This window comes from Pelodiscus sinensis, chromosome 2 (genome assembly GCF_049634645.1).
Source record: "Pelodiscus sinensis isolate JC-2024 chromosome 2, ASM4963464v1, whole genome shotgun sequence".
NCBI classification, from domain to species: Eukaryota; Metazoa; Chordata; order Testudines; family Trionychidae; genus Pelodiscus; species Pelodiscus sinensis.
This window is the reverse complement of record NC_134712.1, coordinates 236,951,185-236,968,477: the sequence shown is the minus strand read 5'-3', so window position 1 is coordinate 236,968,477 and position 17,293 is coordinate 236,951,185. Positions and strand designations below refer to the sequence as shown.

General features: G+C 43.3%; 1 protein-coding gene across 1 annotated transcript in view; it reads right to left on the bottom strand.

Annotated features, from left to right (window-relative positions):
• LARP4B (La ribonucleoprotein 4B) overlaps window positions 1-17,293 on the bottom strand; it is a 109,951-nt gene that overhangs the window by 52,102 nt on the left and 40,556 nt on the right. Inside the window, exon 2 of the mRNA XM_075922717.1 lies at window positions 8,676-8,810. Within this exon, the coding sequence (XP_075778832.1) occupies window positions 8,676-8,756 (81 nt within the window). The 5' untranslated portion in view covers window positions 8,757-8,810. The remainder of the gene's footprint in view (window positions 1-8,675; window positions 8,811-17,293) is intronic.

The following is a 17,293-nucleotide window of genomic DNA, read 5'->3' as shown; positions in this document are numbered from 1 at the left end:
AAGCTAACTGCAGTCATGCCCTGAAGTAACACACTGATTCCAGCCCTACATCAGCAAAGGCTCAATGCCAGCCAGGAAGTCAGGCCAAAACCAAAGTGTCCCATCCCTTGGAAGCAAAGTACCTATCTTTACACTATTAATTTTGTCCTATAAAATGCCTTCTGCCTTGTATCCTGGGTGCCTGACAGCCACAGCCATTTTAGACACATGTCATCTAGAAACTAGTCCCATCTCCCCTCCATTCACCAGCCCATACAGGCCCGGAGACTCTCCATGCTGGTTTCCAAAATGGCAGCAACTCCATCCAGTGACTGGCCTCTATCTAATGCAAGCCACAACATCAGTCTTCAAGACCTTAGCACAGAGGCCACATGTGTCTTCATTTCACCTTCCATTGTCTGTCCTTCCTAGAACACATCACCTGCTAACCAGCCCAAAACAGATGAGGCAAAACATGAACATGGGTTTTTAAAAGCTGATCTCAACTTTGTCCCACAAGGCACAGTGAGAGCAGCAGCATAATGCCCATGGATCAGCTGCAAATAAAGAACTGTGGAATAACTCCGCTGTCCCGAGAATGCTACTCCCTCAGTTTGCAGCCAACTACCATTATGTATTCACACCATGTGAACTGAGAACAGAGAAAGCCATCTTGTGTGCTGTGTCCCCTGCAAACTATGAACGTGTGTGGCCACGCAATAAAGATTCAAATGTCCCCCAGATGATTAGCAGAGCAGGCACATCCAGCAGCATGTGCTATGATGTCCCTCCCCCCACACTGCTCCATCCTGTAGTTACTCCCTGAACCCTCCTGTGAGCTGTGCAGAATGGGGTGTAGAGGACGGCTGATGTTAGGGAAGCCTCTGCCCCTTGTACTCCATGTCTGCAAAGAAAGGAAGAGGGGATAAAACCTGGCTCAGGAGGATGTAGAGCTGCTGTGGTCTGAGGTCTACTGTGCAGTGAGTGCCTTTGACAGAGGCCATGACATTTGTCTAAGATGTCCCCAGCAGCCAGCTCACAGGCTCCCACTGTCTCCCCATCTCCTCCTCCTCCCTTTGTCTCCCCCCCGCCCAGTGCCAATATACCCCATCTCTGCACAGCAGAAGAGAGGAATAAAGCAGGAGAGCTTAACATAACCAGCAGCAGATTTAAAGCTCTCTCACACCTCCAAAACATGCACATTATTATTACTACTATTTGATACTTCCAGCAATAGCTCATACAGTCTCTAATTTTATTGTTTCAAACAGTGTTATATTAGGGCTTTGAATGGTAGACATATTCAATTTTTATTTCTCTTAAACTTAATTGTTTGAGTGATGAGTTCTAAAATACCAACCTTGTCCTGTTGGAGAAATTGGTCACACATGTTTATAGTGCATGCAGGTTTGTTTTACTGGTGGTGCACCTTCACACATGACTTGGCGCACAAACATTTATTCAGCATACCGATGGCAACAAATTAGAGGCAACATTGCTAGTGTGCACACTATTTATTAGTGGCACTTGCATACAGCAAGTTACCAAATTTGCATCTTAAAAACGGCATTAAACCCCACATGTAGACTAGTCTGTGATGACTAAATATAAGTACATTTTGGAAATTCCCAATGAACAGGCTCGCTAGCTATCTTGCCTCATAGCACATCTCTACGGAGTGATTTTGGGGTAACAGTAAAGGAGTCCTATCATCCAAAATTTAGTCTTAATTACAGTACACTTGAACCTCTAATCTGGCAACTCTGGGAAACAGAATATGCCAGATTAAAGATTTTGCAAGGCCAGGGAAGATGCTGCAGGGTCTGGGCATGAGGGAGATGGGGGCTTATCTGACATTCCTCTCAATGGAACACGTGGTTCCGCACCTCCTGCAGCTCCTAGGAACCACCCCACACCACTATGGGAGTCGCAGGGAAAAACTGAAGGGGAAGTGTGTCACTGCACTGCTATTCTCAGCTCAGGAGATGGGGAGCAGTGTCCAAATGCTGCTTCCTCTGCATTACTGGTGTTCCTGGACTAGGGACACTGGAGTATAGATGTTCAAGTGCAATTCATCTTCATAAACACTATTACTAGGTGTACCACTAGGTGCTCAGACTACAGAGCAGTTAAATCTGTTTTAAGTTTTGATTTTAATGTTAGTCTTCAACACAATGAGAAGATTAATTCTTTACAGAAATTTTTAAAAAATGGCTCATTGGCTCATTCAGTGCTCATTGGCTCATTCAGAGGGTTCACTGGGTTCGTTGGCTCATTGGGTTCATTGGCTCATTCAGTGCTCCAGATAGGTACCCTAAAAGCTACGTTTGTCAAGGACTGCATCTACCCCAGAAGCTTCTCAACAGACTTTGTGAAGGGGAGGCTGAACTGGCAGAAAGCAAAGAGTCATTCCACAGGCACAGCTTTGATGACTAGGGATATGATTCAGCACATCCCCAGTAAGCTTTGGGCAGCTGGGCTCTTGTGCTCAGGGTTTCTGGTAGGACCAGCACAAACAGCAACAAATACTGCTAAATAATCCCCATTGCACACAGATTCAGAGAAGTTACCTACATGTCTCTGAACGTTATGGAAATAAAACCTTATCTTTAAACCAGGGTTTCCCAAACCTATGGGTCAGGACTCATATGGATCGCCATTACATTTCAAAAGAGTCCCCAGGTGACTCTTAAGGAGCCAGTCATACTTTTTTTGAATTGCCTTGGGTCACCAAGAAACAGGACTATGTAGCACTTTAAAGACTAACAAGATGGTTTATTAGGTGATGAGCTTTCGTGGGCCAGACCCACTTCCTTTGATCTGAGGAAGTGGGTCTGGCCCACGAAAGCTCATCACCTAATAAACCATCTTGTTAGTCTTTAAAGTGCTACATAGTCCTGTTTTTTGTTTCAGCTAGACTAGACTTACATGGCTACTTCTCTATTACTCTTGGGTCACCAAGTCTTCCTGAATTGTCAAAATGGGTCCCCAACTGGAAAAGATTGGGAAATGCTGCTTTAAACAATACAATAAAATGAAAAGCCACTTTTTTATAAAAATCCAGGGTATTGTCTTGTCAATCATGTCTTAGCAAAAATCTCTGCTGGAATTATTCTTTGAAGATTAAAAAAAAAGTTTATTTCATATAAGCCTTGGTATGTTCTCAGCACTCTACTGAAGTAACAGGTTTTAATCATGAATTTACTGTCACCTTCCAGATTTTGGAACATGGAACACCAACTAATTTTGTATAAAAAAGAACATCTCCCTCTATATAAAGAAGTTTTGTCCTGCGGGACAACAGAGCGATATCATCAGCGTCCACAGGGTCCACCCTCACACAGGCTCCCTACCTGGACACTGTTCAGGGACTGGTAGAGACACCTGACAGCCGTGCCTGGGCAGATTCCACCTCCCAAGGGTCCTGCCTCTAAGCTCTGGCTGCAGCCTTTCTTGTGGCCTGTCCCAGCGTGCTGCTTCAGCAGGTGCGAGGCCTGAGTGTGCAGCCCACTTGTGCCAGGAACAGAGGCAGGCTCCCAGTTGCCCCACAGTTTTGTCACAGCACAGCTGCCCAAAGCTGAGGCACAGCAAACAAGGTAACCCAAGCCCAGCCCGTGTCCCAAGCTCTCACACCCAGACACATGCGAGGCTGCAGCAGCAAGCAGTGCTTCTACAAGGCGGGTGAGGAGCCGCTCAGTAGAAAGGACCTGAGTGGCCTGGGTTTCCTTTGCCTGGTGCCCTGGGGTATGCGCAGGTGCTTGGGAACTTGGCTCACACTCTGGACCAGAGGAGACATGTGTGCAGCAGCCAGATGAACAGCCGGCTTGGCCTACCCAAGTCCCAGCTCCAGCGCAGTTGGTTCACGGGATGGAACCGGCAGGCAACTATTGTTCCCATGTGATGTGTGGAGTGGAAGGGGGGTGAGAGCAGAAGCAGTTCAGGGGGTGAGAGCAGAAGCAGTTCAGGCCCTGGCTCCGTGGCAGTTGTTCCACAGAGCCAGGCAGACATGGAGGGGCTGCTGCGTGCATACAGGAGCAGTTTTAGCAATACCAATTGCAGGATCCAAAGGGAAACTGGGGTAAGTGCCCCCAGTGACTGCATGGTTCAAACAGGCCTCTGCCAGTGTGCAGGGGTTGGGAAGAGCAACTGGAGCCTGTAGGAGCATTTGGGGGTGGTTCAGGTGAGAGAGGTGCTAGTAAATCCCTGCTCTCCCTTCCTGCCCCACTGTCCCCAGCCCTAGCTTCTACTTAGTATGACTGGGTAAAACTGGTGGTGGGGCAACTGAAAAACCCTATGGCTACATCTAGACTGGCATGATTTTCCGCAACTGCTTTTAACGGAAAAGCACTTTTTGTGGAAAAGTGTCCGTGCCAATCTAGAAGCAGTTTTGTGCAAGAAAGCCCCGATGGCCATTTTCGCGATCGGGGCTTTTTTTGCGCAAAACAATACCGCATTGTCTACACTGGCCCTCTTGCACAAAAGCATTTGCGCAAGAGGGCTTTTGCCCGAACGGGAGCAACATAGCATTTCTGCAAGAAGCACTGATTTCAGACAGTAGGAAGTCAGTGTTCTTGCAGAAATTCAGGCGGCCAGTGTAGACAGCTGGCAAGTTTTTCCACAAAAGCAGATGATTTTGCAGAAAAACTTGCCAGTCTAGACACAGCCTATGAGAAGATGTGAAAATTACTTCAGAAGTCCTAAAAGCAATATTAAAATGTAACTGCTTTAAAGAAAATCTCTTGAATCATGAATGAGATGGAGATAAAATTTCTTGATACCTTAAAAGACTGCTTCTTGGAGAGCTGGTTCTAGAACCCACAAGGGGAGTCATTTCTTGATTTAGTCTTAAGTGAAACATGGGATCTGGTCCAAGAGGTAAACATAACTGGATCACTTGGAAATACTGTCCATAGTGTATTAAAATTTAACATCCCTATGGTAGAAAAAACACCTCAGCAGCACAACACTATGGCATTTCATTTCAGAAAGGGCAACTACACAAAAATGAGGTAGTTAGTTAAACCAAATTAAGAGGCACAATGACAAAAAGTAAAATGTCGGCAAGCTCCATGGAAACTTTCCAAAGACACCATAATTGAGACCTAAATTAAATGTATACCCCAAATTAAACACAGTAAGAAAACCGAAAGTAAGCGCCACCATGGCTTAATGATGAAGTAAAAGAAGCAGTAAGAAATAAAAAGACAAGTTTTTAAAAGTGGAAGTCAAATCCTAGCAAGGGAAATAGAAAGGAGCATAAACTGTCAAATTAAGCTAGCCAAAAACTCAAAAAGTAATAGCAAAATATTTTCTCAAAACATCAGAAGCAGGAATCCTGCTAAACAACCAGTGGGGCCCTAGCACAATCAAGATGCTAAAGGAGCACTCAAAGACAATAAAGTCATTGCCGAGAAACTAAATGAACACTTTGCTTCAGTCTTCACCGCTAAGGATGTTAGGTAGTAGTAGAGAGGTAGCCGTGTTAGTTTTCCTTTTGTTTTAGCAAGATCAGACTATGTAGCACTTTAAAGACTAACAAGATGGTTTAATAGGTGATGAGATTTTGTGGGCCAGACCCACTTCCTCACATGATGATTTGAGGAAGTGGGTCTGGCCCATGAAAGCTCATCACCTATTAAATCATCTTGTTAGTTTTTCCTTTTCTTTTACCACAGCTATTAGGGATATTCCCAAACCTGAGCCTTTTTTCCAATATACAAATCTGAGGAATTGTCCCAAATTGAGGTGTCAGAGGTGGTTTTGGAGTAAAATGATAAACAGTAACAAGTCATCAGGACCAGATGGCGTTCACCCAAGAGTTCTAAAAGAACTCAAATGTAAAATGGCAGAATTAACTGTGGTTTGAAACCTATCCTTTAAATCAGCTTCCAGTACCTGATGACTGGAAGTTATCTAACATGACACCAATATTTAAAAAGGGATCTGGAGGTGACCCTGGCAATTACAGACCGATAAGTCTAAAGTCAGTATTGGCTATATTTGTTGAAACTACAGTAAATAATAAAATTGTCAAACACATGGATGAACACAATATGTTGGGGAAGTCAACGTGGTTTCTATAAAGGGAAGGCATGCCGTATTAATCTACTAGTGTCCTTTGAGGGGGTCAACAAGCACATGGACAAGAAGGATCCAGTGGATATAATGTACGTAGATTTCCAGAAAGCTTTTGACTTGGTCCCTCAGCAAAGGCTCTTAAGTCAAGTAAGTTGTCATGAGATGAAGGAAGGTCCTTTCATGGATTGATAACTGGTTAAAAGACAGGAAACAAAGGGTAGGAATAAATGGTAAGTTTTCAGAATGGAGAGAGGTTACTAGTGGTGCCCCCAAGCGTCTGCCCTGGGACCAATCCTATTCAACTTATTTATAAATGATGTAGAGAAAGGCATAAACAGTGAGGTGGCAAAATGTGCAGGTAATACTAAACTGTTCATCTGAAGAAGTGGGCTATGCCCACGAAAGCTCATGATAGCATCTTCATGTTTTGTTAGTCTTTAAAGTACTACCAGACTTTGGTTTTTTTTAAGTTTATCCTGTACGGACTAACTCAGCTACCTTCTGAAGCTTTTAAACTGCTCAAGATAGTTAAGACCAAAGCAGATGGAATAACTTCAAAAAGATCTCACTAAACTAAGTGATTGGGCAACAAAATGACAAACGAAATTTAATGTTCATAAATGTAAAGTAATAAATACTGGAAAAAATAAACTCAACTATACATACAATATGACGAGGACTAATTTGGCTACAACTACTCAAAAGAAATCTTGGAGTCATTGCGGATAGTCTGAGAAGATCCACTTGGTGTTCAACAGCAGTCAAAAAAGCAAACAATGTTAGGAATCGTTAAAAAATGGATAGAGAAGACAGACAGAGAATATCTTACTGGCTCTATATAAAACCATGGTACAGCCACATCTTGAATACTGCATACAGATGTGGTCACCTCATCTCAAAAAAGATATATTGGCATTGGAAAAGGTTCAGAAGAGGGCAACAAGAGTGATTAGGGCTTTGGAACAGGTGCCATATGAAGGGAGGTTAAAAAGACTGGGACTTCTCATCTTAGAAAAGAGGAGGCTAAGGGGGGGGGGTGAGGGAGAATATGACAGAGGTCTATAAAATCATGATTCGTGTGGAAAAAGTGAATAAAGAAAAGTTATTTTCTTGTTCCCATAATGTAAGAACGAGGGGTCACCAAATGAAATTAATAGATAGTAGGTTTAAAACAAAAGGAAGTTTTTCTTCACACAGCACACGATCATCCTATGGAACTCCTTCTCACAGAACGTTGTGAACACCAGGATTTTAACAAATAAGAAACTAGATACATTCATGGAGGTTAGGTCCATCAAGGCTGTTAGCCAAGCTGGATAGAAAATGTGTCCCTAGCCTGTCAGAGCCTGGGAACAGGTGATGGGAGAGGGATTTCTTGATGATTCCCTGTTGTGTTCACTCCCTCTGGGGCATCTGGCATTGGCTACTGCCAGCAGACAGAAGACTGGGGTAGATGGACCTTTGGTTTGACCCAGTATGGCTGTTCTTATGCAAGTACTCTTCATGCAGAAAATCAAATTTTTCATTTGGCTAATAAAAAAACCCAAACCCAAATATCTCTTTGGAATATTTGCGACTATTGCTATAAATCTGTACTATGGATGTAAGCGACTAATCAACTATCCGATCAACATACACTTATCTGATAGTTGACTGGTAGTCACTTCCCCTGTCTTTGCTGCCTCTATCAGAGGCAGCAAAGGGAGGCGGGGGCTGGTGCTGGTGCTGGGGGGAGCCTGCTTAAAAGCCAGTTAACTCATGAGGCAGAGGAGCAGGCCCAAACCAGAAATCAAGCCATGCCTGGCTCACCCCCAATTCGTGCCTGGCTCACCTCCTGCTGAGCTTTAGCCTTTTAAAATGTGTTAAGAGCCTGACAGGTCTTAATACATTTAAAAGGCAGATCCACAGTTGGGTAAGCTCCTGGGGCTGGAAGCTAACTCCACTGCAGTTCTGCAGTTTCCGCCCCTTATCAACTAGTCAATGGAAATTCCATCGATTAGCTGATTAAACACCAACATCCCTAATCTGTACACAATTTATGTTTTGCCAAAAGCCACAAGAACTTGATGATTCAATTTATTGGATACTGCACAGCAGCATGTATTTTATGCCATCAGCCAGAGTGCTTTAACTATGCAAACTCATTACATGGAATGCAAATTCCCATTTTACAAATTTACAATAATCAGCTAAAGATATCCATGCCAAGATTATTTCTGTAAAATTTCTCATGTGTAGGTTCCAGCACTCTCCTCTGACTGACTTTATGGTTAGTTGTTTTTTCTTAAAAAAAGAAGCCCCACCATTCTCCATCTGGCATCAGCACATTAATAATTGCACAATATGTTAACTAAAGGTGAATACTACTTCAGGACTGAGAAACAATTTTGTACCATCAAGGGGAGTTTTCTTTTCTTGTGCACATGTCACCTAGATGGCGCTCTCAATATCTGTAGTGGCAGTGCCATGTACTGCCCATCTCTTGTATTAAAATAGTTGCCATACAATTTGTATTAAAGAATACCAAACCAAGGGCATATTTGTTTAATATACAAAAAGATTATACTAGATAGTTTCAGGTAACTAAACAAACATGTTTTATTTTCTGTAATACTTACTAGATGAGAACTGTCCTTAACTTCTTGTACTTGCTGCACCTGCGGTTCAGCCACAACTTTAGTGTCCTGATCAGAAGTCATGAGCTGTCTGCTTTTTGGCTCCTCAGAGAGAACTTTACTGGTCACCTTGGTAAGCTGCAAAGAAAACAGAAGATACAGATATTGTAAATAAGTGACTGTTTAAACAGCTCAGGAATTCATAAAGCAACTTTTTTTTGTAGATGGTAATGAATCAAGGAAAGCCTGGAAGAGGAAGGGCCCTCTAAGACTCCCATGGTGGGCAGGTACAGGTTCACCCAGCCCCATCACAGGAAGCAGGAAGGTGGGTCCACGAGTATAAGAGCTCAGAGCTCAGTTCTCAGTTGGAGCTGGCTAGCCAAACAGGCCAGATGCCCAGCCCCAGCTCCTGCAGCAAAGGACCCAGCTGTGCTGCTCCCAATGTGAGGACTAGGTTGGGCCACCAGGACCCCTTCTGGCCCAGGTCACTGAGCCTGCTGCCATGACCTGAAGGTTTGTCGGGACCCTCACCAGGTCCCAACCACTGGACTGGCAGAACCCATGGACATGCTGCCAGCACCTCTGTCCCCAGATGACCCCAAGGAGCAGTGACCGAGCCAAATAGGCCCCCGGGGGAACTGGGAAGCGGCCATGGGACAGCCAACCCTGGGGCAGCTGAGGAGATGGATGTCAGCCAGACTTGGATCCCCACTGACCCACAGATCTGGTCAGCAGGCTGCAGTCCGGATCCCTGTTGACCCAGTGGCCACCAAGCTACCACTGTCAGAGCCCTGGGCTGGGGTGCAGTGGAGAGGGTGGGTCTGCGTCCCCCCTACCACTTCTCTCATTGGGTGGCAGGCTTCCCCTTGTGGGGGCTAAACCCCTGCACTTGTTGGCTCTTGCCAGTGAGGAAACACGATCCCCACCCAGGTGGGACTCAGCCGAAACTTTAAACTGTTTGGGCAATGTAGACGTAGCCTGCCTTGCGCAAGAACATATGCGAATGAGGCACAGAAATGAATATTGCCGTGCCACATTTGCATATGTTCTTGCGCAAGACTGGGCAATGCAGACGTAGCTTTATTGAACCGCTTGTGGTAAACTTCTGTCTATCCGCCCCGCCCTGACCCAGGACTTGGCCGTATAAACTTCTTGCCCATGCTGGGCCCTTAACAGTTGATCTGCGGCTCTGCCTGAACTAAAGGCCGGGCCTTATAAACTACCCCTCAGCCTACTGAGCGGCTTGAGTCCCTGACTATATAAGCTGCTTATTTGGTGACTGCCCCAACCAAGGGCCGGGCCTTTATAAACTGCTGCTTGGCCTGCAGTTGGGCTGAGATGTGTCAAGCCAACTGTGGCACTACTATTGCCCTTTACCTGGGCAGGTAAGAGAGTCAGCATGGCTTCCCACTGACCTGGACCCTTTACATAGAACAACTGCACAAGGAACAGCTACAATTTTTTCCAGTAGAAAAATTTACAGTGGAAACCAGTTACATACAAAAATGTACCTTGATCTATCTTGAGAAATATTCTGGTTGATTTTCAATTCACGACCTCTTTTTACCATCCCTGCAGCTAATTTTCTTCTTTGATTACAAAAACTCCAATTTTTGGTACAAATCAATTTTCAGATTCCCAACTGTTCCAGATTCCCAATGTTCAGATTCCCCAAATTTCATCTTAGCAACTGTTTCCATGTTAGGAAGGCTTAATAAGTCATTCTTTTCCATCAGGCTTCAAAAAGTTGCTTGATCCAACAGGATAAGAAACAGAAAGCTGATGACGGTTGAATATCAGCAGGACTGATAGCTTCAAATTTTTCAGCTAATATTAAATCTCCCTTAGTAATCAGTTGGTGCTTCATCAAGAAGTACAAAATTCTCAATCACAATCTTTGTTTTAAGGAAATAAATGAAACTGGTCATCAAACAAGGCTAGAAATTATACTAAGGTTTCTAACCATCAGCGGAGTCAAGTTCTGGACCAGCCTTGCAAGGGGGAACAGGTAGGATAAAAAAAAAAATCTAACAATTCATGACAGAGCTTGATAAGTTTATCAAGAGGATGAAATAATTGCCCACAATGGGATGTAGTTTATCTTGGACTGTTGGTAAAAGAGTCTCATGTCTTATCTGTCGCCCTGACAGTTCATCTCGAGAGGTATGCTGTCTGCCAGGGGCCCGTATCCGAGATGTTACGGAGGCATTGTCGAGGATTATCTGGCCCTCTGACTACTACCCCATGCTACTCATCCACGTGGGCACAAATGATACTGCCAGGTGTGACACTGAGTGGATCAAGTGTGACTACAGGGCTTTGGGAGTATGGGTGAAGGAGTTTGGAGCACAGGTGGTATTCTCTTGGATCCTTCCTGTCAAAGGTAGGGGTCCGGGCAGAGAGAGGTGCATCCTGGAGGTGAATGCCTGGCTGCGAAGATGGTGTCGCCAGGAGGGATTCGGCTTCCTTGATCACGGGGTGCTCTTCCAGGAAGGACTGCTTGGCGGAGATGGAGTTCACCTTTCCAGGAGCGGGAAGGCCTTGTTTGGACACAGACTGGCTAACCTTGTGAGGAGGGCTTTAAACTAGGTTCAACGGGGACAGGTGAGCAAAGCCCACAGGTAAGTGCTGAATGTGCGGGACTGGGAGATGGGTTGGAAATGGGGAGGACTACGGCCTATAATGGCAAGGAGAAAGGAGGGTCAGGGCACAACAGGGAGGCAAGATCAAATCAGTATCTTAGATGCCTATATACAAATGTGAGAAGTATGGGTAATAAGCAGGAAGAACTGGAATTGCTAACCAATAAATACAACTATGATATCATTGGTATTACAGAAACCTGGTGGGATGGGACGCATGATTGGAATGTTGGTATGGAAGGGTACGGCTTGCTCAGGAAGGCCAGTCAGGGAAAAAAGGGAGGAGGGGTTGCCTTGTATATTAAAAATGTACACACTTGGACTGAAGTGGAGATGAACGTAGGAGATAGCTGTGTAGAGAGTCTCTGCGTTAAGCTAAAAGGGGTAAAAAATAAGGGTGATGTCATGCTAGGAGTCTACTACAGGCCACCTAGCCAGGTGGAAGAGGTGGATGAGGCCTTTTTTAAACCATTAACAAAACTATCCAAAGCCCAAGATTTGGTGGTGATGGGGGACTTCAACTATCCAGACAGATGTTGGGAAACTAACACAGCGGGGCACAGGCTACCCAATAAGTTTCTGGACTGCATTGGAGACAACTTTGTTTCAGAAGGTTGAAAAAGCTACCAGAGGAGAAGCTGTTCTGGATTTGGTTTTAACAAATAGGGAGGAACTAGTTGAGAACTTGAAAGTGGAAGACAGTATAGGGGACAGTGATCATGAAATAATAGAGTTCATGATCTTAAGGAAAGGTAGAAGGGAGACCAGCACAATTGAGGTAATGGATTTCAGGAAGGCAGATTTTGATAAGCTCAGAGAACTTGTAGGTAAGGTGCCATGGGAAGCAAGACTGAAGGGAAAAACAACTGAGGAGAGTTGGAAGTATTTCAAAGGGGCGTTGTTAAGGGCCCAAAAGCAAACAATTCCGCTGTGTAGGAAAGACAGAAAATATGGCAAAAGACCAGCTTGGCTTAACAAGGAGATTTTGCATGATCTCAAAAGAAAAAAGGAGTCCTATAAAAAATGGAAACTAGGACAAATAACAAAGGATGAATATAGGCAAGCAACGCGGGAATGCAGGGGCAAGATTAGAAAGGCAAAAGCACAAAATGAGATCCAACTAGCTACAGGCATAAAGGAAAACAAGAAGACCTTTTATAAATACATTAAAAGCAAGAGGAAGACCAAGGACAGGGTAGGCCCACTGCTCAGTGAGGAGGGAGAAGCAGTAACAGGAAACTTGGAAATGGCGGAGATGCTCAATGACTTCTTTGTTTCGGTCTTCACCGAGAAGTCTGGAGGTGTGCCTAACGTAGTGAATACAAGCAGAGAGAGGGTAAGTTTAGAAGATAGGATACACAAAGAACAAGTTAAAAATCACTTAGGAAAGTAAGATGTCAGCAAGTCACCAGGTCCTGATGAAATGCATCCCAGGATACTCAAGGAGCTGATAGAGGAGGTATCTGAGCCTTTAGCTATGATTTTTGAAAAATAATGGCAGACAGGGGAGATTCCAGAAGACTGGAAAAGGGCAAATATTGTGCCCATCTATAAAAAGGGGAATAAGAACAACCCAGGAAACTACAGACCGGTCAGTTTAACGTCTGTCCCAGGGAAGATAATGGAGCAGGTAATTAAGGAAATCATATGCAAACACTTGGAAGGTAATAAAGTGATAGGGAATAGCCAGCATGGGTTTGTGAAGAACAAGTCATGCCAAACTAATCTGATAGCTTTCTTTGATAGGATAACGAGCCTTGTGGATAAGGGAGAAGCGGTGGATGTCATATACCTAGTCTTTAGTAAGGCATTTGATACGGTCTCGCATGATATTCTTATTGATAAACTAGGCAAATATAACTTAGATAAGGCCACGATAAGGTGGGTGCATAATTGGCCGGATAACCGTAGTCAGAGAGTTGTTGTTAACGGTTCTAAATCCTGCTGGAAAGGGATAACAAGTGGAGTTCTGCAAGGGTCTGTTTTGGGACCCGTACTATTCAATATCTTCATCAATGATGTAGATATTGGGATAGAGAGTACGCTTATTAAGTTTGCAGATGATACCAAACTGGGTGGGGTTGCAACTTCTTTGGAGGATAGGGACATAATTCAAAATGACCTTAGCAAGTTAGAGAAATGGTCAGAGGTAAACAGGATGAAGTTTAATAAAGAGAAATGCAAAGTGCTCCACTTAGGAAGGAACAATCAGTTCCATACATACAAGATGGGAAGCGACTGTCTAGGAAGGAGCATGGCGGAAAGGGATCTAGGGGTCATAGTGGACCACAAGTTGAATATGAGTCAACAGTGTGATGCTATTGCAAAAAAAGCAAATATGATTCTAGGTTGTATCAACAGGTGTGTTGTAAGCAAAACTCGTGAAGTCATTCTGACGCTCAACTCTGCACTAGTTAGGCCTCAGCTGGAGTACTGTGTCCAGTTCTGGGCGCCACATTTCAAGGAAGATGTGGAGAAATTGGAAAGGGTACAGAGAAGAGCGACGAGAATGATTAAAGGTCTAGAGAATATGACCTATGAAGCCAGGCTTCATGAACTGGGCTTGTTTAGTTTGGAAAAAAGAAGATTAAGGGGGGACATGATAGCGGTTTTCAAATATCTAAAAGGGTGTCACAAAGAGGAAGAAGAAACTTTGTTTCTCTTGGTTTCTGAGGACAGGACAAGGAGTAATGGGCTTAAAGTGCAGCAAGGGGGGTTTAGATTGGTCAGTAGGAAAAAATTCCTAACTGTCAGGGTGGTCAAATATTGGAATAAATTGCCAAGGGAGGTGGTGGAATCTCCCTCTCTGGAGATATTTAAGGACAGGTTAGATAGACATCTGTCAGGGATGGTGTAGACGGAGCTTGGTCCTCCCTTGAGGGCGGCGGGCTGGACTCGATGACCTCTCGAGGTCCCTTCCAGTCCTATGATTCTTTCTATATATATAAGGAATGTATAAGTGTATACTTGTGAACAGTTAACAAATGAGCCTGGGCTCATCAGTTAACCATTGTGGTTACACGCAGCCCCCCCCTTCTGTATCAGAGACAGCAGCGCAGGAAAGGGCAAGGGAGATAGGAGCGGTTACCTGTTTACCTTAATAAAAAGTAGTTTAACATCCCTAATATATAGCTACAGATCCAAGTAAATAAGCTAGGTAATACATTTCAATGTTTAAAAAGTGTATCAATAATAAGTTATTCACATTTATGTTCACAAAATCATGGGGCTCTGACAATGAAATTGTAATGTTTCATAAACCTTTAATTTTATGAATCTCAACATAATCTCAGTTATCAACACCACATCAAAATAGGATGCAAAGTAAAACATCCTTACACTACCAAGCATTTTTACTTTTCCCCACATGTAAACGTCTAGCAGACAGAAATATTTTTCATCCGTTTGTGCATCTTTAAATTCATGTTTACCAATAGAAGGCTTATCCTTTCAAATCTACAAGTAATCAAAGGACTCAAAACAACAAGATGTAGCTTAATTCAAAGGTGTATCATTTTATTTGTGTTGTTCAAGGAACCAAAATATAAATATTAAGTAATTTAAGTAAATATTAAATATTAATATTAAGACTAAATATCTAGTTTAAATGAACCCTTGCTTATATCATACTAAAAGCAAGCGTGTGCAGAAGTGGTGGTTTGACTAGACAGCATGAAAAATATTTTGAGCACATTTTTATAGAAACACCACAGTGCTTATACTCAACTGGTTCTTGATGGGTGGTCAAGGACTTCAAGATCTTAAAAGCCAAATGAAGTGTTGGCATACGTGACATCAAAATGCTGCTACTGGAATATTTAATTAGACTTTATATATATTAAAATGGTTTCACCACTTATTACTTCAAGATGAAGCCATGTTTAAGAACATGAATTATTTCTAACTATTCAATCTTTATATCTGCAAGGACCTTTAACAAGTACTTCGAATTAGGAGCTTTAATTCGAACTACCGGGTCCCTGTCGCGTGTAGCTGTGGGCAGTTAGTCTGGACTAGTGGCATTTAAAAATGGCGACCGGATGGAAAGGTGCAAATAAAGCCCAGGATATTTAAATCCCGGGCTTCATTTGCAACTTCGAATGCCTACATTAGCCTCCCTAGTTCGAATTAGGGAGCTAGTGAAGACATACCCTAAGAATCTTACTGATGTGGCTGAGCTATTATCTGTAGTTTGTAACCTATCCTTTAAATCAGCTTCAGTACCTAATGACTGGAAGGCAGCCAACGTGACACCAATATTTAAAAAGGGCTCTAGAGACGATCCTGGCAATTACAGACCGGTAAGTCTAACTTCAGTACTGGGCAAATTAGACAAAACAATAGTAAAGAATAAAATTGTGAAGCATGCAGAAGAACATAATTTGTTGGACAAAAGTCAACATGGTTTCTGTAAAGGGAAATCCTGTCTTACTAATCTATTAGAGTTCTTTGAAGGGGTTAACAAGCATACGGATAAGGGGGATCCAGTAGATATAGTATACTTGGATTTTCAGAAAGCCTTTGACAAGGTCCCTCACCAAAGGCTCTTGTGTAAATTACATGGCCAGGGGATAAGAGGAAAGGTCCTTTCTTGGATTGAGAACTGGTTAAAAGACAGGAAACAAAGGGTAGGAATAAATGGTAAATTTTCAGATTGGAGAGGGGTAACTAGTGGTGTCCCCTAAGGGTCAGTCCTGGGACCAATCCTTTTCAACTTATTCATAAATGATCTGGAGAAAGGGGTAAGCAGTGAGGTAGTAAAGTTTGCAGATGATACAAAACTGTTTAGGATAGTCAAGACAGAAGCAGACTGTGAGGGACTCCAAGACGATCTCACCAAACTCAGTGATTGGGCAGCAAAATGGCAAATGAAATGTAATGTGGATAAGTGTAAAGTAATGCACATTGGGAAAAATAACCCCAACTACACGTACAGTATGATGGGGCTAATTTGGCTACGACAAATCAGGAAAGATCTTGGAGTTATCGTGGACAGTTCTCTGAAAACTTCCACGCAGTGTGCAGCGGCGGTCAAAAAGGCAAATAGGATGCTAGGAATTATTAGGAAAGGGATAGAAAATAAGACACAGAATATCTTATTGCCCCTGTGGGCGTACCATAGTTTTATACATCTGGAATACTGTGTACAGATGTGGTCTCCTCACCTCAAAAAAGATATTTTGGCTTTGGAAAGGGTTCAGAAAAGGGCAACTAAAATGATTAGGGGTTTGGAATGGGTCCCATATGAGGAGAGGTTAATGCGACTGGGACTTTTCAGTTTAGAAAAGAGGAGACTGAGGAGAGATATGATAGAGGTCTATAAAATCATGAGTGGTGTGGAGAGGGCCGATAAAGAAAAGTTATTTATTAGTTCCCTAAATAGAAGAACTAGAGGACACCAAATGAAATTAATGGGTAGCAGGTTTAAAACGAATAAAAGAAAGTACTTCTTCACACAGCGTGTAGTCAACCTGTGGAACTCCTTGCCAGAGGAGGCTGGGAAGGCTAGGACTATAATAGAGTTTAAAGAGAAGCTAGATAATTTCATGGAGGTTAGGTCCATAAAAGGCTATTAGCCAGGGGATAAAATGGTGTCCTTGGCCTCTGTTTGTCAGAGGCTGGAGAGAGATGGCAGGAGACAAATCGCTTGATCATTGTCTTCGGTCCACCCTCTCTGGGGCACCTGGTGCTGGCCACTGTCGGTAGACAGGATACTGGGCTAGAAGGACCTTTGGTCTGACCCAGTACGGCCGTTCTTATGTTATGTTCAAAGACAACCTCCTTGATGTGAGATGGTATAATAGGCAATCTTCTGATCATTTGATGAAATCTTGATGAATTATCAAAGTATCAAGTCTCACAGAAGCCTGATGTCTAACCAGAAGAGACACATGAAATAGTTGAGAGGAATTTCACATACTGAAGGTTATGGAAAAAACTTAATACAACTTAACAGCATGCTGATATTACTGGCAGGTG